The following is a 22,293-nucleotide window of genomic DNA, read 5'->3' on the forward strand; positions in this document are numbered from 1 at the left end:
GGACAGGAAGTGAGCCATCAGGTGCCAGTCCTGAGAGACCCTAGGACGTGAAGACAGAGACCCTTCGTGGGATATCTGCAAGATCCAGCTTCTGGCGTCCGGGACTCAGCAGATCTCAGATCGATACCTCTGAATTCTGGGCTCTGGAAGGCAGGCTGTCCGTGGCCCCCACAACCGCCTGTGTGCACAGGGCCATCCCCACACTCACGTCCCTTGTGAGTGTCCCACAGGACCCAGGCGGGGTACCCTAGAGCAGTGGGGAGAGGTAACAGGGACACAGGGATCCATACCTGAGCCACCCGCCTAAGCTGAGATTGTAAACTGCAACACCGGGTTGTGGGCATTTTGTCTGGTTTGAAAAGTTGTTTCTATATCTTCATTAGAAGTAGCCTTTAAAGAACCTGTGTGTGTGTGTGTGCGCGCGCACGTGCACATGTGTGTGCACTGCATAGTCCTGCTGCTTGGTGCGTCCCACCTTACTCTGGTTTATCACCTGCCTGGCAGCAGCCAGCCAGCCACAAACACCCATTAAGGTGTATCTTGACTCCCTGATCGTGGTTTGGGGCGTGTGTTGCGGGAGATGCTGGTCACAGGCCGCTGACACGGCTCCACACGGAGTGGAAAATTCCACAGTGCAATGGCAAGGTCATATTCAGCATTTCCGCCTTTCCCTGCTGTTGCTGGGGGAGAGAGTGAAGAAGTAGCCAGAGGCAGAGCGGCTGGGGGCCGGTCAGCAGTTTGCTGGACTCAGCGGAAGCCGCCCGCTGATGGAGCCCGAACGCCCACCCAGCGCCTAGCGCGCGACAGCGGCTCCGCGGACCCTGGATGAAAACAGCTCAGTGACGTCATCCTCTCCCAGTGCAGATTCTTGGAGCGTGAGAAGGGAAATCCTGGTTTCCTTTCTTCCAGAATGGAAGGGGGGCAGCAGGAAGAGGGGAGAGGTCAGAAGATGAAGCTTATTTTCACAGTGTAGCAGGTTCTGTCCTGAGGAGAGCAGTGGATGTCTCCTCCTGGTGACTGTCCCCATCTGTCCTTCCCGGGGCCACAAAGCCCCACTGTCCCTCCTCCTCACGATGACAGCCACGTTTCAGGGCTTCGCCCACCAGGGGGTTGAGTGGCTTGTCCCACATCTGGGGAGCACGGTGCCTCTTGGGGTGCCTCTCTCCCTTTCTGGCCTTCTCCGCCATTGTTGCTGGCTCCCTGGTGGCCTTCCGCCACGGCTGCCTCACCCCCACGAGCGGGGATGCTGCCCTGTGCCCCCACCGCGGAGGGGGATTCGGAGAAATCCCCTTCCCTGTGGTGTTGCTTGATGCTTCCCCTGCTCACCTGCCCGACCCCCTGGCCTTCCCCTCATTGTTCTTTCTCTTCTGTCCCCGTTCTTGGCCAGTGGGAACCTGGATAAGCAGACGGGGAAGGGCAGCACCGCCCTGCACTATTGCTGCCTGACGGACAACGCCGAGTGCCTGAAGCTGCTCCTGCGGGGGAAGGCCTCCATCGAGACGGGTGAGCGGGTGGCGCCGGCCTGGCCCCGTGCGCGGGCCCTGCCCTCCAAAGGTGGGGGGGCCTCTCCCCGCGTGCCCCGCATGGCTGCCGTGTCCCGTATTTGTCAGCAGTCGCCCTCCCTCTGATACATAGACCTCCCACCTTCGGCAGGTATTTTATAGGATATGAGAAGCAGAGCTCAGGCCCCACAGACGACACTCACGCGGACGTGAATTTGAACAAGCTCTGGGGCCTCTTGCCCTCCTGTTCAGAACCCCCACCCAGCATCAGGCTTAGTCTCTTCCTGTCCCCGGCGTGGAAAATTTACTTACGGGGCAGTGAAGAGACACTGTTTACTGCCACTCGTGGCACCAAGTCTCCTCCACGAGGGACCCTGATCTGTTGGGCCTTCATTTCTCCCTCCCGCGTGGGACCCTGACACGCTGGCAGCCATCCGAGGGCAGGCGGTGGTGACTGTGTTGGGAGGAAGTGATTTGGAAGAACTGTGGAACAGAGAGCAAAGAGAACACAAAGAAGGCACACACCTTCTTGAGTCAAGTTTCTTTTTTTTTTTTCTACCTTTTGGGGGGGGGTAGGTAGAAGGAGAGAGAGAGAGTTTGAAGCAGGTTCCTTGCCCAGCATTGAGCCTGACTCAACTGACACGGGGCTGTATCCCACAACCGTGAGATCATAACCTGAGCTGAAATTTAGAGTCGGATGCTTAACTGAGCCTCCCAGGTGTCTCTGAGTTGGCTTGCTTTTTTTTTTTTTTTTTTTTTTATTATTAATCAAACCTTGTTGGCAGAGGCTTATTTAGAAGAAAATGCACGGTTTCGGATTTGCAGACCGCTGAGGAGTGCCGTTCTGTGCCCATGGCCAACTTAAACGGTCTCCTGACGTCTCCCGACCGTGTTCCGCCACAGGTCTGTACGGTTACGAGACCAGTTCCGCCCCTGCTCCAGACTCACCGTGGGATTCGTTAATCGTGCTCACTTCGATTGAGTGCTGCTTCTCTGTACCTCTTTTAACTGCCTCCTGATAATCCGGCCTTTGCTTGTTTGTGTCATAATGCCACCCTTTGTTGCCCTGCCTTTTAGCTAACGAGTCAGGGGAGACGCCACTGGACATCGCCAGACGCCTCCGGCACGAGCACTGTGAGGAGCTGGTGAGTCTCCACCCGGTGTGGACGTGGCCAGGGGGCCCTTCCTGGGCCAGGAAGGGGCCCTGCCCTCTGCAAAGTGTGGACCCTAGAGGGGATAGCCAGGAGAAGGCACACTGGGGGGTCTTTCAAGAGGAGGTGGCCACCCCCTCGTAATGACACTTAGAACACCAGTGGGCGTTTGCTGGTTGGACATGTTGATGGTGGTCCTAGCATTAATCTGGGGCAACAGGAACAGAGATCCGGGGGCCACCATGGCTTTGGCTCATCCCTGGAGTCGGGAAGCCACCAGCTCGTCCCTTCACAGCAGCATCCAAAGCTGGTGTTCTTACTCTGTTCCCCAACCCCGAATCTTCCAGATGGTTCTGCACCATCGTTTCCTGTCCTGTTCTAGATCAGGCAGTGACAGTGCAGCTAGGGGGCAGAGCCCATGGGCTCAGGCGGTAGGGCTCCACCACCATGACTCGGGAAGGCCGCACCAACGCCAACTCTCTCGCTGTTTCCTTGTTTGTAAAGTGGAGTCCGCTCTACGAGTTCACAAGGTTGTTGTGGGAATTAGTGTTGCGCTCAGAAGCTCAACCAGTGCTCGATAAAGAGAGCTATTCGTTGTAAATGTTGCGGAAGTGTGGGATGAGTAGTTCCAGGTGCTGTTCTGAGTAGTTGATATCCCCTAACTCGTTCAATCTTGATAGCCACCCATGACACGGTTTCTTCTGTTATCCCTGTTTTACAGGTGAGGAAACAGACACAGAAGGGTTAAGTAACTTGCCCAAGGTCACACAGCTACTCTCTGGCTCTGGAGGAAATTAAGGGCTAACGTGCTAAGAAAGGGATTTGCTTCTCTCCCGTGTATCTAAAATGGAACTAGCTATCTGTTCCCCGAGAGTATTGTGAAAATAGTCATTCACATCCTTTTCTTTGGGGCATCATCTTTAGTGCTGGTCCAGATGGTTGGGTTAACAGTGGAAACGTCCATTCTCTGTTGAGTTTGCTCCTGTGTGTGGTTGTCAGCACCTACAGGCCGTCCTTGAGACCTCGAATAGCCCTTGCCTGCCCACCGCCCTGTACTGTTTACAGAACACGAAAGGGCAGTTATGAGGTTTGCGTTTCAAGGTCCTCTGTGAAATAGGGAGGGGAGTTTCAGCCGGCCTCACCCTGGGGTCTCTGCTTCCCCCACCCCATGCCACCCAGGGCTGCTCACCTCGTGTGCAGTGTCACTGACGGCCCTTTGTCCTCTCAGCTGACCCAGGCCTTGTCTGGGAGGTTCAATTCCCACGTCCACGTCGAGTACGAGTGGCGGCTGCTCCATGAAGACCTGGATGAGAGCGATGACGATGTGGACGAGAAACTGCAGGTTAGTGCCTGGCCGAGGGATGCCAGGGGTGTCGTCATGAGCTTTGTTCCGAGTGGGGTGGATCCTGGCTTCTAATCTGCGCCCAGACCGGTTTTGTAGAAGAAGTGGAGTTCGCTTTTTGCCTCCATTGATCTCAGTAGGTTTTTGGTTTCACCCTTCCCACAGCTGCCACCTGTCTCCCAGCTCTTAGGAACAAGGGAACATTCCTTGTGTCATCGTCATTAGCTGCCCACCGTTTGATCTGAGGGAAAGAAATGGGGGGGGGGGCGTGGAGCCTAGTGGGTTTTAGAGGAAGTCCTTGCACCGTGCATGTGATAAAGAGCCAGGGGCCCCCAGTGTCGCGGGTCACGTCCACTCATCAGCCGTTAAAACCTTAACTAGAATCATTAAATGGCCTTTAGAACTGTGGGTCCAACTTTTTCTTCTATTCGATGGGGTCATGGAAGCTTCGAGAGTCAAGAGAAGCTGACTCGGCCACAGTGAAGCTTAGTATTTAGAGACCAGCTTGGGGCCAGACTGAGGGCACTTGCCTCTGAGTCCAGCCCCCTGCTCATGGCACGCTGTCTTGCACACTTGGAGGGCTCCTGGCAGGTTACCACCTTCACACAGGCCTCAGAGCTGAGTCAGACTCCAGCAGGCGGACTCCAGAGCCCGTACTCCTAGCTGCTGTGAAATCAGTGGAAAATGCCATGTAAACTTTCCTTTTCTTAAAAAAAAATGTTTTCTTTATTTTTAGAGACAGCGAGCACACAAGTGGGGGAGGGACAGAGAGGGGAGGGACAGAGGATCTGAAGCAGGCTCTGTACTCACCCCAGAGAGCCCGTCCGATGCAAGGCTCAAACTCACAAACCTGAGATCATGACCTGAGCTAACGTCGGACACTTAACCGACTGAGCCACCCAGGTGCCCTCCACGTAAAATTTCCTGTTGAATATTCTGATGTGCGTTGAGCCTATCTGATTACATGTATATACGGCATTTCTGAAATTTCCTTGACTGTCCTCGTTCATGGAGCCGTTAACATACCTGCTTGCTATGTCTTCAAATAAGAAACTTCTCCACTGAGTTAGGTATAAAACAGTATCAAAGTGAGGAGAGCTGACTAATGTTACACTTACCTACCTTAAAAAAAGATTGGACGCATCGGCCCCAGAGTGAGCACATGCATCCCATTCTTGCGTGAGCAGGACACAGCAGGTCCCATGGTCCAAACAGAAGTCTGACAGCAAGTGCTAACGCTCATCTACCCACTCCCTGTTTCCAGCAGAGGTGGGTATAGTTCATATAGCCATGGGCTTTGTTGAATTCAAAATATGCGTGAAGACCGCTAGCCATTGAGTTCTGCATAGCTGAGCTGAATGTGAGCCATTGGGTTGGCCAGAGCCTTGACTGGGCAGGTGGTACCGTGAGGGGAAGTGGGGTATATCGGCCAACAGTTTAACTGCTAAGCTGGCACTGTGCTAGAGAAGCAAAGTTCTACCCATTGAACAGAGGAGAAACAGGGTCAGCCAGGTTAAGATAGTTGCTGAAGATCACAGCTGTTACATTGAAGCTGACGTTTAAAATGCATTAGAAATGAGTCACCCGAGTCGTGATTCCGTGCATATGACCTTCAGACGGAGCCAGGGTTAGCAAACCAAAAGGGCCGGGTGGTAAATATTCAGGCTTTTGGGCCTGAACTGTCACCATCTTTTCTGCGCCTACTCAGCTCTGGCAGGGTGGCTTGAAGGCAACTGCAATTTGTAAATGACTAGGCATGGCTGTGTTCTAATAAACTTTATTTATAAAGCAGGTGGTGGCCCCCAGGCCGTGGTCTGCTGACCCTGCCTGAGTTAGAGGAATCTCAAGAGGTGCATTCATACTGGAAGAAACATTGACCTCCCCCGAATTTGCCACGTAGCTGTTGGGGATTGAGTGTAGCTGGGTCCTCAATGGAAAGCATGTGTACGAAGGGGAAATGCAATGAAAATGCAGATCTAGCTTAAATTAGCTCTGGCTAATAAGGATGAAGTCGCCCGTGTTTTAAATCCTTCACAGAATGGAGATGTGTAAATTATAAATCATGGCTGTGTGTGTGTGTCTGTTAAGAGACACGGTGAGAGTAACTTTTAAGCCTTGCAGCTCTCACGTAATGGCTGAGAGCCAAAAAGGCACCGGGCCCAAGTAGCAGTGGTGTGCACAAGTAGCCTGGACACTGTGACCAGGAGGTCAGCGTGTGTGCATTTCACCCTCTGCAGCCCAGTCCCAGTCGGCGAGAAGACCGGCCCGTCAGCTTCTACCAGCTGGGGTCCAACCAGCTGCAGTCGAATGCCGCGTCTTTGGCCAGAGATGCCGCCAGCCTGGCCAAGGACAAGCAGAGGGGCTTTGTGCCCAGCATCTTGCAGAACGAGACGTACGGAGCCATCCTCAGTGGCAGCCCGCCGCCCTCCCAGCCTGCGGCCCCCAGCACGGCCAGCGCCCCCCCACTGCCCCCGCGGAACGTTGCCAAAGGTACTGAACCGTCGTAGCTCCCGCCGGCGCACAAAGGGTGTTGTTTGGTTTTCGCTTTGGGAAGTTTCTAGTTGCTTTGCCCCCTGCTCGATGACATGTGGGGTTTTGTGTCCTACGGTCATGGTGTTGACATCCTCAAGGAGCTTTCCGGTCTTAGGATGCCGGATGGTGGTGGAGCCTCTGACTCTGTCCTTGTTCTGGGCAGAGGTGTGGCATCTGTGTCACTGGGGGGAGCGCACGGACTCCACCAGGGCAGCCTGAGGCGGGTGGCTCGGCTCGTGACGCTGGTCCTGTGAGACCTTCCCGCAGACCTCCTTTCTGTTCTTTTCTGTCTGCTTTTACCGCTCAGCACCCCTCCCTCTGCCTTAGTTCTGTCCTGTGTCATCATCCCTCCACTCCCCCCCCGCCCCGCCTGCCTTCAGCCAGCTTGTGACGCCTGGTACCTTCTATCTCTGCCAGCCCCACGAAATGAAGGATACAAAGACGCTGATTTGGGGAACGGTGCGCAACCTGATTGTAGAAATACAAAACGATCCCCGTGGGTCCTGCCGGTGACTTAAGTGCCAGAGCTTGCCGTTAGTTGTTCTGTCACAACACAATGAGTTGGACTTCCCAGACGCTGGTTTTTATTTTTATTAAAATGGAAACTGAGGTGCTCGCTTCGGCAGCACACACACTAAAATTGGAATGATACGGAGAAGATTAGCACGGCCCCTGTGCCAGGATAACACGCAAAGTCATGAAGCGTTCCTTATTTTTAACAAGTAAGGGGCATAAGGAATCTACTCGTGAAATCATTGTTGCACTGTATGGTAACTAACTTGGATGGAACTCAAAAAAGTAAAATAAAAATAAATAAAAATTTTAGAAAATAAAAAGATTTTAAAACATTAAAAAAAAAAAGGAAACTGAGGCCCCCAAAAGTTAGGTAATTTTCCCAGAACTGACGGCCAGCTGGCCATTCTGCTCCTTGAAGGCCGGTCCAGCAAGCGGCCGGCATAGCTGTGGGCTGGGGCTGCCCGACGCGGCCGGTGGCCTCCGGAGGGCTTCCCACGAGAAGGAGGGTGTGATGTCCCCGCCCCGCTGGAGGCTGCTGCCGGTCCACGTGGCATTTGTGCAACAGCTGCTCTCCGGGAGGGGGCGTGAGTGAGGGTTGTAGCCCTGGCAGGGGAGCGAGGATGGCAGCTGCCAGCACCTGGGTCGAGGCCACCCCCGCCACGGCCCTGTCCCCAGCTCTCAGGGAGGCCCAGAGAAGGCTGAGGGGCCTGTCGTCTAGGTCACTGGAGCAGACCCCCGAGAGGAGAGCGGGTGCTGCCCAGGCAGGCCTCAGAAGCCGCCCACTTGCCCTCCCCCACAGAGCCTGTGCCCCCCTCGTGCCCACACCCCTGGACTTGTTGGGGCAATTCCTGAGCAGGAGAGAGGCCGCAAGGTCAGGCTTCTTGCACTGGCCGGGAGGGGCCCAGGGCAACTCGCCATGGTCGGGTCCTTGTGGGGCCCCCTGTCTGCCCAGCCTCCTCCCACGCCCTGTGTACATGTATTCACTGTGCAAGGCTGCAGCTGCAATGATTTGGTCCCCTCCACCCCATTAGTGGCTTTTACTGACTTTGTGTGTCATTGGAGGAAAGACTTTATTTTGCTCTGTTGGTCATGCAAAAGGAATAAAAAACTGTTCATCTTTATTTTTTGCTCTCCTAAAGTCTTAGAGGGTTTGGGGTTCTTCATAGTTTATTTTTCTGGCTATTCCTGTGGTTAGCTTCATGTTCTCCTTTGATGGTGTACTTGCACTTCATCCCTATAACCCCCCAAAGGGTCCCCTGGTTCTCAGTCTAGTACCCCCTGGTGCCCACATGACAGACGGAAAAGGGAGCCACCGTTGAGTGCCCCACCCGGGGACAGACATTGTCCACCGCAGAAATGCCCTGCATGGGGGTGCCTGTTTTCTACCCCAAGCCCGGGGCCCCCACTTTGTGGGCCATGCACAGCCTCAGACACAGCCCCCCCCCCCCCCCCCCGTGTGCAGAGCTCTGTGGGGCAGAGGAGGGACTGTGACCTGGGCAGGTGCCGTCTCCCTGGTATGTCAGCCGAGCCTCCTTGGTGTCACCTGACTTCTAGCCAGAAATGTTTGCAGGAGGTGGGGAGCCCTCACCTGTCTCTAATTTGTACCCTTCTCTCCATGCGGTCCGAGGACAGGTGCTCCCCTGTGCGTGCACCCAGGGGAGGACTTGATGGATGGGTAGAGGCCAGCAGATGTTCTACAGGCTGGAGTGCAATGCTCAGGACATATGTCATTGTGGTTACTCATTTCCCTCCTCAAATGGTATTCGTATTGGAGAAAGAAAATCTGTAAGATTGTGAAAACCAGCTGATAATTTTCCCAGAAGCACCACTGTGTGTAGCAGTGTCCATCCTCCAGATACCAGAGACAAAAATTAAAAAAAAAAAAAAAAATCAACATTCTATTTGTGGTCTTAATGCTATTCTAGAAGGGTCATATTTATCGTTTTTCTGAGAGAGAGGATCAATAATGCAGTGTTCTGTTTCTGTTTTTGTTCTGTGCCTGTGCGTGCATTCGTGTGTATGTGTGCATGCCTGCGTGTGCATGTGCGTGCGTGTGCATGTGCGTGCGTGTGCAGTTCAGCCAGCCTCCTCCGCTAACGCCCTGTGGAAGACAAACTCTGTAAGTGTGGACGGTGTAGGCAGGCAGCGATCTTCGTCAGATCCGCCAGCTGTCCATCCACCGCTGCCCCCTCTTCGCGTGACATCTACCAGTACGTTTTTTCCTTTTTCCTTTCTTGCCAGTGGGCTTTGCGATCTGGATGGCTGGGGGGTGCTTTCGGCAGCCGCGAGGGGACAGCTGCGACGCCGCACGCCCGCAAGCCACTGCCGTTCCCAGCCCTGGCCCCTCCGGCCGCCCTCCCCAGCTGCAGGCTCCTGTCTGTCCCGCACCCCATTGCCGGGGGGGGGGGGGGGGGGTGCTCACACACTCTCCTCCTCTGTCTTCCCGAGCATTTCAGCAGCGTTTCCTCCTGTCGCACATGAGCCCGGGGCTTCGTTTCCTTTGGCCACTTGGCGGTCCTCAGTATTTGGGCACAGTCATTTGGACGCAATCTGGCATGTGTTTTCCTTCAATACCGACGTGTCGGTGGAAGTCCCAGGACCTAGGGGAGGGGGCGGGAGAAGAGGAACATCTTTCCTGGAGCAGTGGGGCAAGCCCTGGATGCAGGCCCTGAGCCTGTCTCGCCCCTGCTCTGCTGGGCTGGCAGGGGGAGGGGTCCTGGCACCTCGGGGCCCACACAGAGAGCACGGACTTCCCCCGGGTTTTCCCCTGCAGCTTTTAAGCTGAGGCAGGAGAAACCGAGCCCCGGCTGCAGTCAAGTGCCATGTGCACGTGCACTGGCGGCACTGGAAGGCTCCTTGGGTGTCCCCGTCCTGTCCTGAGGACAGTTAACTGCCTTAGCGAGGACCCTGGATATTCGGGGACAGCACTAATGTTTGTCCGAGAGGGGAAAGCGGGGAGAGGAGCCAAGGGCTCGAGGCCCAACTGCCCGTCTCACCAACTTTCTGACCTTAGGGGAAAGCACGTCACTTCTCTGATCCTCAGCCTCCCAAGTCTTTGCCCTGCCCTCCGCACAGATTGTGGAGTCTTCGCAGAGTGAGCACTTTAGGGCGGTCTCACAGTGACCTGCTGGAAGCCTGGTGAAATGTGTAGGGCCCACAGGGGCAGCTGAGGCAGAAAGAGGATTGGCCCAGGAAGGCCCAGCCCCAGACTTGAGCCTCCCCCCTGCTGTCTCTCCAGGTCTCAGGGTGGACAGCACAGAACTGTGGTGGCACCCCCACAGGGACTTCCAACGGGGAAGGTACAGGCTCATAGAGGCATTTTTAACCCTGACTTGAGGCTCGGAAGGACTCCCTGCCAATACTGCTTAATAAAAACCTGCAATGAAGAGAGGTTTTTGTTCTTATGAAATCACCATAGAAAAAAGGAAGCCCTTATCAGAGGAGCCTCGGGTGAGAAGGCTGGGGACGTGAGGAAGTCTGACAATCTGTGTGGCTCTCCTTTTCTTTCCACAGATCCCCTGGCTCCCACGCCGCCCCCTCCGGTAGCAAAAACGCCCAGTGTGATCGAAGCCTTGGGCCAGCCGAGCAAGTCTGCCCAGCCTGGGATCCCGCTGAGCAAAGCCCCGCCCCCGCCCCTGCCACCCCAGCCGCCCAGCCGCCTCCCGCAGAAGAGGCCTGCTCCCGGGTAACCGCCTGTCTTCATGTGGCCCGCAGGGCCTGGCCAAACTGCCATCCTGGCTTCTTGCGTTCAAGGAGCTTCCAAGCGGCAGCGGCCCCAATCCTTCATCTGAAATTTCCGTGCAGACACTTGAAATTTCCAGTGCTTCTACTCTTAACGTTTGAATACCGGTGTCACCTGATGAATTCATCAGGCTTAAGCGTCTTAAAAATAATTTATCAACATTATTAAGCTAAAAATTTTCATACAAACGTATGTCTTCTATCCACATGACTAGTGTAGGTTTCTGTGTAGCACAGGCACTGGATTTGGGGGAATGAAGGTCCTCAGGACGCTGGGCCTGTAGCTTCAGTTTGTTGCTCGCAAGGTTATCTTACTCGTATGCATCCTCCACGATGTGGGCATATATTTCCTACAGACGAGGATGTTCTCCTGCATAAGCACAATACAACCAGCACGATCAGAAAGCTAACATAGTGGGGCACCTGGTTGGCTCAGACAGTAGAGCGTGCGACTCTTGATCTCGGGGTTGTGAGTTCGAGCCCCATGTTGGGTGTAGAGATTACTTAAAAATAAAATCTTTAAAAAAGAGAGAAAGTTAACATAGACACATTAGTACCTTCCAGTTCTTAAAACCCATACAAGGTTTGCCACTTACCCAAAGGTTTGTCCTTTTCCACAAAGGGATCCAGTTCATGGTTTCCAGCTGGATCCTTATAGTGAAAGATGGTTTTCTTTAAGCGGCAGTGATACTTAGAAGCCAAGGTCCGAATACTGTGTGTGCTCATTGCTCTTGGGGTATCCTTGCTCCCAGGCAGGCCCTCTGAGTGGTCAGAACTGGGGACACACACATGTACATACATAGGTGTATATCTGTGCATATCTGTATTTATAAACACATTTATCTCTATATTTCTACTTCTGTGTCAAAATCCATGAGTTCACACTATCTCCCTTTTCAGTTGTAGTAACAAACCACACCAAGACTTACTGACATGGGACACAACCATTGTATTCTGCTACCAGACTCTGTCAGGAATTTGGATCAGCATCGTGAAGTTAGCTTATCTTGTCTCCACCACAATATCTGAAGCCTTAGCTGGAAGACTCAAGGCCAGGGATGGTCCAACACAGAAAGTGACTCACAGGCTGAGGCTCGTGTCATCTCTCCAGCCCACACATCTGGTGGTTGATGCTGGCTATCAGCTGGGGCCGTTGGCTAGAAAGCTTGCACGTATGTGGCCTCTGCATGTGGCGAGGGCTTCCTCGAATCATGGTGACTGGGCCCGAGAACAAGTCCCAAGAGACAGGCCCAGCCCTGGAAAATGGCAGGTTGTCACTTCTGTCATGTATCACTGGTCAAACAGTGGCAGATCCCAGACTCAGGGTTGGCGTGGGAACGGTAGCACAGGGCGGTGTAGACTCCAGCTCTCAGGAGAGGGTTTGGGAACAGTGTTCTCAAGCACCACAGGGTCTATTCTCATCTCCTTTGCTGGGCTCCTTACTCCCTTTTCCGGTGATGAGAAATCTGGCTTCTACGTTGACGATCAATACCCCCATGAAGCCAGTCTCCCATCTCTGCCCCCACCTCCTCCTCTCCCTGCTGAGATCTGGGGCCCCACATGGAGACCCTCTTCGCCCTGCTGGGGCTCTCACTGCCCCGCCAAGCACCCTCCTCCGTCCCACTCAGGCGCACCCCCTCAGGCCTCCTGTCCCTGCCGAGGCTCCGACTCCCCAGGATGGGCCTTTTTTCGTCCCTGCCACCAGGTAGATGATGGAGCCTTTCAGGATATAAACTACCTCCTTCAGTTCTGAGAAATTTCATTGATTTTTTTTTTTTTTTACTGTCTTAATTTCTGTTTTCTCTGTTCTTTTGTTTATTTATTTATTTATTTTTATTTATGTTTACTTTTGAGAGAGAGGGAGAGAACACAAGCAGGGGAGAGGCAGAGAAAGAGAGGGACAGAGGATCTGAAGCCGGCTCTGTACTGACAGCAGAGAGCCCGACGCAGGGCTCAGACTCACGAACCGTGAGACCATGACCTGAGCTGAAGTCGGACACTTAACTGACCAAACCACCCAGGTGCCCCTCTGTTCTTGCTTGTAATATAATTCGTGTTACTCAGATGTCAGACTCCGTTGGCTTTTCCTCTACATGTATCGTCTTTTCTTTTTCATTCGGGTAAGCTGATAGCTCTATCAGCCTGCCCCTGAATCTCCGTGGTTTAACAGCTGGAAGTTGACTTCTTACACAAAATTGAGCGCCTGTATTCTTGCTTGTGCAGCAGCCCCAAGGGGTGAGTCAGAGACCCAGACCCTTTCTACTTCTGAACCCTGTTCCTAGGGTTATTTCCTGAGGAGGAGACTGGAGAAGGGTGCCTTTGACCAGAGCCAGTCCCATGGCTCCACCTGGAGGCCGGGGCTGGAAGTGCAGCTCTGCTCCGTGGAGGGACCACTCTCTGCCACCTGTCGCTTCCATTTCTGCATTGCTTGCTTGCTTTTTAAGTCTGCCTTCTGGGAGATTTCCTTCATGTCATCTTCCAGTTCTTTCATTGAATTTTTTTGTTTCGGCTGTCATATAATTTTCAAGTTAATAGTATCTTTTTTGTTTCATGAAATCATTTTCTCTCGTCTCAGATTATTAATGATGGTTATAGGGATGGAGGGGGAGTTGTTTAGTTTAGCTTTTGCTTTTCTGCATAGTTTGTTTCTTCCGTGTCCATTGTCTTTGTTTTCGTTTCCGTTATGTTAGAGGCTTTTCCTCATAGATCTGGTGTTTTCTGCCCAAAAGTTGCCACTGCAGCTGAGGCATTAAAACCAACTGCAGGGCTCCCTGGGTGGCTCCGTCGGTTAAGCCTATGGACTCTTGATTTCATCTCAGGTCATGATCTCATGGTTTGTGGGATCAAGTCCCACATCAGGCTCTGCACTGACAGTTCATTCAGAGCCTGCTTGGGATTCTCTCTCTCTCTCTCTCTCTCTCTCTCTCTCTCTCTCTCTCTTTATGCCCCTCCCCCACTCACGTGCATGCATGCGCTCGCTCTCTCTCGCTCTCTCTCTCTCAAAATAAACATTTGAAGAAACCTGATTGCAAACTGCACCCTCATGTGCAGAGTCCAGTGTGGACTTCGCTGTGGAGGGTCTCACTCAGCAGTTAAGTTTTTACTTAGTCCCCCTTTTTGTAAAGATGCTCCCAACAATCACACTGGTACCCCCAAGTTCAGATACCCTCTATTCTCCCCGCTCTGAGAATAGAAGCTTCTGGTCTTCAGTGGGTTGAGGTAGGGTAGTTGCTCAGGGTTGGTCTGGGAATCCGGGGATTCAGTAGCTCCTTGAGCAGATTTTGAGCCAGTCCTTGTGTTTATTGCCATGCCTTATGCCCCCTCCCACGGGCTGATAAGCCTTGGGGGCTTGTGCACAGATGGGGGTCCTTCAGGGCTTCCTTACTGCGTGAGTGTTCTCCCTCCTCAGATGAGCTGGCGTGGTTAGGATGCTTCCCTCCTGTGGCCACTTCCAAAATGTTTCCTCTTCAGTTCTCTTTGTCTTGTTGGTTTAAGCTTGTTCCCTTTCTTTCTTTCTTTCTTTCTTTCTTTCTTTCTTTCTTTCTTTCTTTCTTTCTTTCTTTCTTTCTCTTGCTCTTTCTCTTTACTCTTCTTTTCTTTTCTTTTCTTTTTTTGTCTCTTTTTTCTTTCTCAGAGAGGGAGAGAGAGACTCTTAAGCAGGCTCCATGCTCAGTTTGGAGCCCAACTCAGGGCTTGATCTCACAAACTGCGGTCACAACCTGAGCTGAGATCAAGAGTCAGACGCTTGACCGACTGAGCCACCCAAGCGCCCCTGGTTCAAGTTTTTTCTTTATTTTTTTTAAATTTTTTAAAATGTTTTTATTTCTTTTTGAGACAGAGAGAGACAGAGCATGAGCAGGGGAGGAGCAGAGAGAGAGGGAGACACAGAATCCGAAACAGGTTCCAGGCTCTGAGCTGTCAGCACAGAGCCCGACGTGGGGCTCGAACTCACAGACTGTGAGATCATGACCTGAGCCGAAGTCGGACGCCCAACCAACTGAGCCTCCCAGGCACCCCTCAAGTTTTTTCTAATTGTTTTCCTTGAGAGAAAGTGGAAGTAAATGTATTTCAGTCTTTTTTTTTTTTTTAAGTTTATTTATTTTGAGAGAGAAAGCATGAGCAGGGGAGGGGCAGAGAGAGAGGAGCGAGTGAGAATGTGGAGTCCAGTGCTCAAACTCAAACTCAGGAACTTCGAGATCATGACCTGAGCCGAAGTCAGATGCTTAACCGACTGAGCCACCCAGGCACCCCTCAGACCTACTTTTTTAACCAGAAGCCTCTCAGAACTTCTTTAATGCTGCCTTGTAAGATCTCTTTCTAAACTAGAATGTGAACATCCTTGCCTTCCTGTTCCAGGCAGCACATATGCAGTCTCATGAGTTACCGAGTTATGCGGTGGGGAATACACTCTCACATCTACCCTCAGTGGCCACAGGCCGAGCTTCTCTTAGTTCCTGCATTAGGGTCTGTGCCCGCTTCTGTTCGCCCCCCTCTTGCCCTGTAGCTCCTGCATACTTGCTCCTTCTGAGCTGTTCTTTGAGACGCCGAATCCTGTGTTGAACTTCTAGATGAGCACCAGTCGGCTGCCAGCCATCACCCGGCGGTTCTGAGAACGGGGTGTATTGGCCGCTAATGCAGGGTCCTGGGCACGGTCTTTCTGGGGGCTCTGAGGCCTCCCTGCTTCCTTGGTTCGCAGGAGAGTCTGGGCTGGGGTTGCTGGGTATGTTAGCGCAGCCTTACCTGGTTTTACCTGCTCCATGGAATCCTTTTCTCTCATCTCGTGTGACCAGAAGCAGAGGTGGGGAGGGAGCAGAGCAGGTGATGCTGGGGTGTCTCCAAGACCCCTTTGGATGGAGGGAAGCCTGTCATCACTGCCCGGGGGGACTTCTCTTTGAAAAGAATACACCGCTGTGGCCTCTTCGTAAGGAAGCACCCACCCCCCAGTCTTATCCTAGGTACAAATCTGGGTTTTTACCTTTGCTCTCTTTGAGCAGCAGTCGGCAAAGTACTCCTGCACGCCTGATCAGCCCCGTGCCTGTTTTTGTATGGCCCACAAGCTAAGGTGGTTTTCTTTTTTTTCAAATGGTTGAAAACAACCAAAAGAAGTCTATTCATGATACATGAAGATTTTCTTTTTTTAAGTTTGAGAGAAAGAGAGCTCAGGAAACGGGCAGAGAGAGAACCCCAAGCAGGCTCTGCATTGTCAGCCCAGAGCCTGATGCAGGGCTCGATCCCACAACCGTGAGATCGTGACCTGAGCCAAAATCGGGTTGGATGCTTAACTGACTGAGCCACTCAGGCACCCTGATACATGAAGATTCTATAAAATTCAGATTCCGGTGCCCATAAATAAAGCGTTCGGCACATAGCCACACTCCTTTGTGCATCATCTGTGGCTGCTCTCGTGCTGTGGTGGCAGCACTGGGTAGTCCTGATGGACTTTATAACCCACAGAGCCTCAACTGTCAGGCCCTTTAGCAAGAAGGTTTGCTGACTGGTGTCTTAGACGCTTAGGCCTTTCCCGTAGGCATTTTGTAGTTGGGAGTGATGAAAGGCAAAGGGGGTCAGCATGATGATTTCTTTTTTTTTTTTTTTTTTTTTTTTTGAGAGAGAGAGTGAGTGCGAGTGGGAGAGAGGGGCAGAGGGAGACGGAGAGAAGCTCAAGCAGGCTCCACACTCAGCGCTGAACCCGACACGGGGCTCGATCCCACGACCCTGGGATCATGATCTGAGCGAAAATCAAAGAGTCAGACACTCAACCGACTGAGCCACCCAGGCGCCCCCAGCATGGTGATTTCTGTCTTGACATTGACGGAAATCAAATGACGAGACGGGTCAGATGAGTGGGGCCTTCACATGTTAGACCTTTTAAGTTCCTTGAAAATAGGTGTAAAATCAGTGCCATGTTTCTTCACCTTCGTTCTGAGACGACACAGAAGGTTCCTTTATGAAGCGGTGTGGGGTGGGGACAGCTGATGTGCTATGGGGCCTCAGACGTCAATAAATCTACCTTCTCCTTCTTTTAGGGCTGACAAGTCGATCCCACTGAGCAACAAAGGCCAGCCGAGAGGACCTGGTAATGATTTCGTTTATGGGGTTCACTGCTGCGTGGTCCGTGGGGGCAAAGTGGGAGGCATTTCCAGCCGTGCTCAACCCTGTGTCGGGCCCAGCAGCCACCCTGCCTCTCACAGACAGGGCTGCTGTCTGCTGTGTCCTGTGTCTGGCCCCTTCTGATGGGGGCAGGGCAGGGAGGCCCCAGCAGGGATCTAGAAATCTGCAGAGGAGCTGGCGGCCTCTGTCCCGCTCTGTGACACTCACATGCGCTGCATGCTTTACAGAGACTGATGGAAGTCACATGGTTCTTGGGCCTTTAGGGGACTTTTCACTCTGTAGATGAGAAAATCTCAGGAAAGCTGCCTTTCAGACATGACGCTGTGGCATTTATATTGTTTGTAACTCGCTGGTCACCACTGAGGGCATATTGTGAAGTTGATTCATTTTGGCCCTCAAGCAGTGGATCTCTCTGGAACAGAAGCTCTGGGTCCTCTGTCCAACAGCGCAGTCCTCCAACCCCCAGCCCCCATGCCCAGGAAGTCACAGACCGTAAGTGGAAGGGCCCCTCCTTTCCTGCCTCTTTGCTCTGGCCAGCAGTGAGCGGGAGAGTCTCCGAGGAAACCAGTCTTGCCCTCTTCCCCAGGCGGGGCGGAGGGGAGGCTTCTTCCTGAATCTGGACGGGACACGACCCCCGATCCGCAGTCGCAGGGCTCGGCTCCTCCGGCACGGGCACCGGGCTGCCTCACCCCGTTTTCTGCACTCAGCTGGGGTTGCTTCCCTGTCCTGCGAGCCTGGTAGAAGGTTCCCCTGCCCCTGAGCCACACGGACCTTCCCGCCCTGACACCCGTGGGCTCCCGGGCCTGTTGGGTCAGGAGCCCTGGGGCTCCCGGGCCTGTTGGGTCAGGAGCCCTGGGACCAATTAGAAACAAAGCAGCCCCACCCTCCGCCCCAGGAGCTGACGCCTCCCTGCCACACTGACCTCTCCCGCTTCTCCATCCAGACCAAGTTAAAGCCCAAGCGGGTCAAAGCTCTCTATAACTGTGTGGCCGACAACCCAGACGAGCTGACGTTCTCTGAGGGGGATGTGATCATCGTGGATGGGGAGGAGGACCAAGAGTGGTGGGTGAGTCGGGGGTCTGGGCCCGGGGTGTGGCTGGGAGGGCAGAGGTGAGTCCCGGCCCACCTGGCACGAGAGGTCTGCTCGCAGGCGAGGCCCTCTGCCGGTGCATCCTCAGCCCTCAGGCCCATCTGCCCCCCACCCGTCTCTCCCGTGTACACCCACTTCTGAGCGGGCCCAGTTCCCCCCCCCCCCCCCCCGGTGGGTTTTCCCACGTGAGGGTGGGCGGGCACTGGGGCTGCAGTTCCCAGAGTTCACTTGAGGGCCTGAAATGAGGCCGTGAGTTTAAAGCCGGTACGATCCTCCCCCACACTGGGGGTCTGTGGGGGAGGTGTGTAAGAAGCCGATGTGGGGGCAGAGCCCCTGGGTGTCCGTCTGGGTCCTGAAAGGAGTGGTGACATCCAGGTGGGAGCAGGAACAGCAGGAGTGTGGCGGTTCGCCTGGCGACCCTGAGAGACCAGACCCCGCGCTCCACAGACTCAGGGATGCTGGGCAGCTTGCCCGTGTCGCAAAGCCTCTGTTCCTGAGCTGCTGCTGTGTGGCCGGCCTGTGCCCGCAGTGTGGGGACCTGAACTGACTCCCTCCCGACTGCCCCCAGCCCCCAGCGCTTTCACACTCGTGTCCAACCCGGCACGAGGGTGGGGCCCCCGCCGGACAGTAGGCTTAGCCCTCTGGAAAATACCTGTTCATTTCAGAACCTGTGGAAAATACAGAAAGGTGTAAAGAAGGAAATGCTGCCCATACTCTCACCCAAGTCTCATCAGTTGTATTAGGGCGATTTTCTTTTAGACTTTTACTTATCTCCATAATTTACCTTGTTCTTACTTGGTGTAGAACTTCTATAATTTACCCAGAGTGAAAATAAGTGAATCTGTCGCAGCCTTCGGTAAATGCTTGACTACATTTGAATAGAACCAACCACACGTTTGCCACTTTCTGGGACTTTGTAACTCACAAGCTTCTGACACTCAGTTTCTTCATTAAAACAAAACATAAAGGCAATCGGGGGCAGTAGTCAGCCGTCCTGCCTGCCCCCCAAGAACGCCAGGGCCCTGGGGACTGTGCTTCTGGGCCGACACCTGGCCCACCCGTAATAGTCTTGCTTACACAGCCGGCATACCCCGCAGTTGACCCTTGAACAACGTGGGTGTGAACTGCGTGGGTCCACTTACGTGGGGAGTTTTTCTATGTAAATGCAGTATAGCAAGCACTTGAATGTATTCTTTACTCCTTATGATTTTCTTAACATTTTTTCTCTCTAGCTTTATTGTAAGAACACAGTATATATGACACCTGTCATATTGAAAATATGTGTTAACTTACCATGTATGTTATCTGGAAGGCTTCTGGTCAACAGGTTTACTAATAGCAAAGATTTGGGGGAGTCAGAAGTCATAGGTGGATTTTCAGCTTGGAGGGGGATGGCTGTGGCACTTCTAACCACCCCCCACCCCATGTTAAGGGTCAACTATATTTGAAACATGAGTGAAAGAAAAGAGGAAAAACAGTTTAGATGTCTGACCCAAGTAATTCTTTCTCAGAAGAAATTCTTCTGAACAAATCTTCCCTTTTTTTTTTTTCCAAATGCTATATGATGTCCTTCGAAGGTTCCAACATTTAGAATTTTTATAACCACCTGAACTTTTGTTCATTTCAGATTGGCCACATTGACGGAGATCCCAGTCGCAAAGGAGCATTTCCGGTATCATTTGTGCACTTTATTGCTGACTGAATTGCTACTGAACAAAAAAACACTTCTTTTAACGCTCGTTATGTTCCTGTTTTGTTATTGGTACCAAAACTCTTGCCAGAATGACCCGTTTCATGAAATGTATTGTACGGTAGCCCACTTTCTCTAACACCGCTCTTCTGTTTTACAAACTCAAAGGCAACTTTATGTGTCTAAATGAATTGTTTTTATAATTTGTGGTTTTCATGAAATACTGCCATACTTTTATTAGGAAAAACTGAATTTCCTAAAAGGTGAACTGAGAAGTTATTTTAACTACATAATCGAGACCCTCAATCTACAGATTTAGCTGAACCTAAAAGTTTGAGGATTAGAAATTCTTCAGCTTCCCTTGGCCTGCTTCTAGAGTCGGTCACTACAGTTGTCTTAGGTTGGCAAACTTGCTTTAGAAGTAGCCCAGTCCTGGACTGTCTAGAAGAAATGCTATCAGTTCACCTTTAAAGACTTTTTTTTTTTTTTTTTTTAAAGAAACCTTTAAAGAGTTCCTTTGAAATCCACCCAAGGCTTAGCTAAAGCAACTTGGAAATTTACACCTTAGCGTTGTACTTTCCAGCCCTCATCTGTGAGGTTGCAACTATCACTGTATTCTGCATGTGCGTGTAGCCTGTTGTGAACAATCCTGCTTAACCAAACTACCCGTGGTTTATTACGGCATATGGTCATAGCGCTTAATTCAGTTCCACGTTAGAGAAAACTGCATTTCCTGAATTTGGTTGAAAACTAAGGATGATGGATTGCAAAACAGTCCTTTAAACTAGTCTATATGCTTTAGGTGTCTTGGAACTTGCCTTCTTGACCCTCCTCTGTCACCCAGCTCGAGTACCGTGGCGCAGACCCCACTGTGTTCACACACACTTGCTGTTTCCTGTTGAGTGTACCACTGCCTTCCCTCTCCGGCTCCCCAAGAATGTTTACGCAATTTAGTGGCTTGTATTTATACACTATACCAACAGGAATGGTAGTTATACTGTCTTGAAATTGAATCTGTCCATTTGTAATCAAGAGCATATCCGAAATTTGTAGGTCCCGGGTAATACTCCTGAACAGACATCCCACTGTCACTGCCAAAACCCATCACGTCATTCTTACTGGGGGTGGGGGGATTAGGTTGTGTATGACAAACCAAAATTCATGAGTTTAACGAACTTGATTATCATACCTCTATTTAGTAATCGTGAGTAGATTCGTGATAGGAATATTGGACATTGTGGCACTCTCTGAAAATATATAGGCCTATAATGCCCACTCGGATTTTGACCAGAAGTGAAGGGAGAAGCTTAGGTCTAGGCTTGGAAAGCGAGGCGGCGATGTTTTCATCGCACAGTTACGATGGTACATTTGATCGGAGCAGCCTGTCTTTATTAGGCAAGACTCTTGTAAGTGCAGAGCTTTTTTTTTTTTTTTAATTATTAATTGCATTCTACTTTTTATTGTTTTTATAAAGGATAACAGAACAAACTGGAATGTTTTATGATGTGGTGTGGCAACTGCTTTTTGCCTTTCAAAGTTCCGGGTAAAAATGTTAGATCTGTAATTAAATTTGGTTGGGTTTTTGGTGTGTGGTTTTTTTTTTTTTTTTTTTTTTTTTTGGTTTTTGGTTTTTGGTTTTGTTTTTAAAGCACTACATGTATTTTCACTAATTGTTCATTTCTGTCGTTTGAACCCTTCATTTGGTTAATTCCCTCATAGATTTAAGAAAGTAAACAGGTATATTTTGCACAGTGCACTTCTTATGTATATTTTAACACAGTCCTTTTGCATTCGTGTCTTATAATCAGCCTTTTGACTACTTGGTGCCAGCTTTATAAGGAATTAAAGTTGATTCTCACTGACATTCAGACACCAGTCCCAAACTAATCTATCAGGTTCACTGGTACAGAAATATCTAGGAAATATTTTTTCCACTCGGCAATTTGGTGGTGCTATTGTGCAGTCGTTAACATTACTCTTGCCAGAGGAGAAATTCTAGTACCTTCCCTGCTAACATCCTTTCCTAGTTCTTTGCTCTTTGCAAATCAAAAAACAACCTGAGAGAAAGGAAAACATTGTAGATATCTATTTATATTTGAAGTTGATGCTTCACGAACGTAGCTGCGGGACGCTGGCATGTCGTGTGCCGTTTTCCATCAGACGCGACTTCGAGGGATGAGGCCCCACACGTGCACAGACTCCCAGCTCCCATGTGGTCTGCTGAGGGGTGGATGGTGTGGCATGCAGCTCGGAACGCTACCTGAGACAATGATACTCCGTTCATTCGCTTGATTGCTCTGATCTGGTTGCAGCGCAACTGTATATATTGTATAACCTAAATCAATTCTTATTTTCGTTGTCCTTAATGCAGTGATTTATAATTAGAGCATGTTCAGTAAGTTGGCTCTTCCCGCAAACTAGTCATTTGACTGGAAAAAAATAAAACACCTGTAAATGGACATAGTGTTATTTTTAATGTTTTTAATCCTTTAAGCATTGCATATTAAAATGGTCCTTTAGAAAAACCCACCAGCCTCCTGTACATGAGATTCTTTCTGTGCTGTTTAACACACGCGGTGATCTCTTGTCTGGGAACGCCGAGGTCGATGCTTTGGTGT

General features: G+C 51.4%; 1 protein-coding gene and 1 non-coding gene across 7 annotated transcripts in view; both read left to right on the top strand.

The window, feature by feature from the left end:
• Positions 1-22,204, top strand: part of ASAP2 (ArfGAP with SH3 domain, ankyrin repeat and PH domain 2) — a 173,832-nt gene extending 151,628 nt beyond the window's left edge. For 2 of the 6 annotated variants that reach the window (XM_086699981.1, XM_086699977.1), the window contains 10 exons: positions 1,388-1,503; positions 2,580-2,647; positions 3,882-3,995; positions 6,233-6,485; positions 9,119-9,253; positions 10,557-10,728; positions 16,811-16,860; positions 17,296-17,387; positions 17,839-17,961; positions 19,613-22,204. In XM_086699981.1, coding sequence (XP_086556107.1) covers positions 1,388-1,503; positions 2,580-2,647; positions 3,882-3,995; positions 6,233-6,485; positions 9,119-9,253; positions 10,557-10,728; positions 16,811-16,860; positions 17,296-17,387; positions 17,839-17,961; positions 19,613-19,687 — 1,198 coding nt within the window. In that variant the 3' untranslated portion in view covers positions 19,688-22,204. Of the gene's footprint in view, positions 1-1,387; positions 1,504-2,579; positions 2,648-3,881; positions 3,996-6,232; positions 6,486-6,944; positions 8,948-9,118; positions 9,254-10,556; positions 10,729-16,810; positions 16,861-17,295; positions 17,388-17,838; positions 17,962-19,612 lie in introns of those variants that run through there. The other 4 variants (XM_086699978.1, XM_086699980.1, XM_086699979.1 and 1 more) reach the window with 4 other exon arrangements.
• LOC112864414 (U6 spliceosomal RNA) lies at positions 7,138-7,244 on the top strand. The gene has a single exon (XR_003223961.1). It is a non-coding gene; the product is annotated as a U6 spliceosomal RNA (small nuclear RNA).
• Positions 22,205-22,293: the final 89 nt, after the last annotated feature.

Source organism: Puma concolor, chromosome A3 (assembly GCF_028749965.1).
Source record: "Puma concolor isolate L17-30 chromosome A3, mPumCon1.1.hap2, whole genome shotgun sequence".
Lineage (NCBI taxonomy): Eukaryota > Metazoa > Chordata > Mammalia > Carnivora > Felidae > Puma > Puma concolor.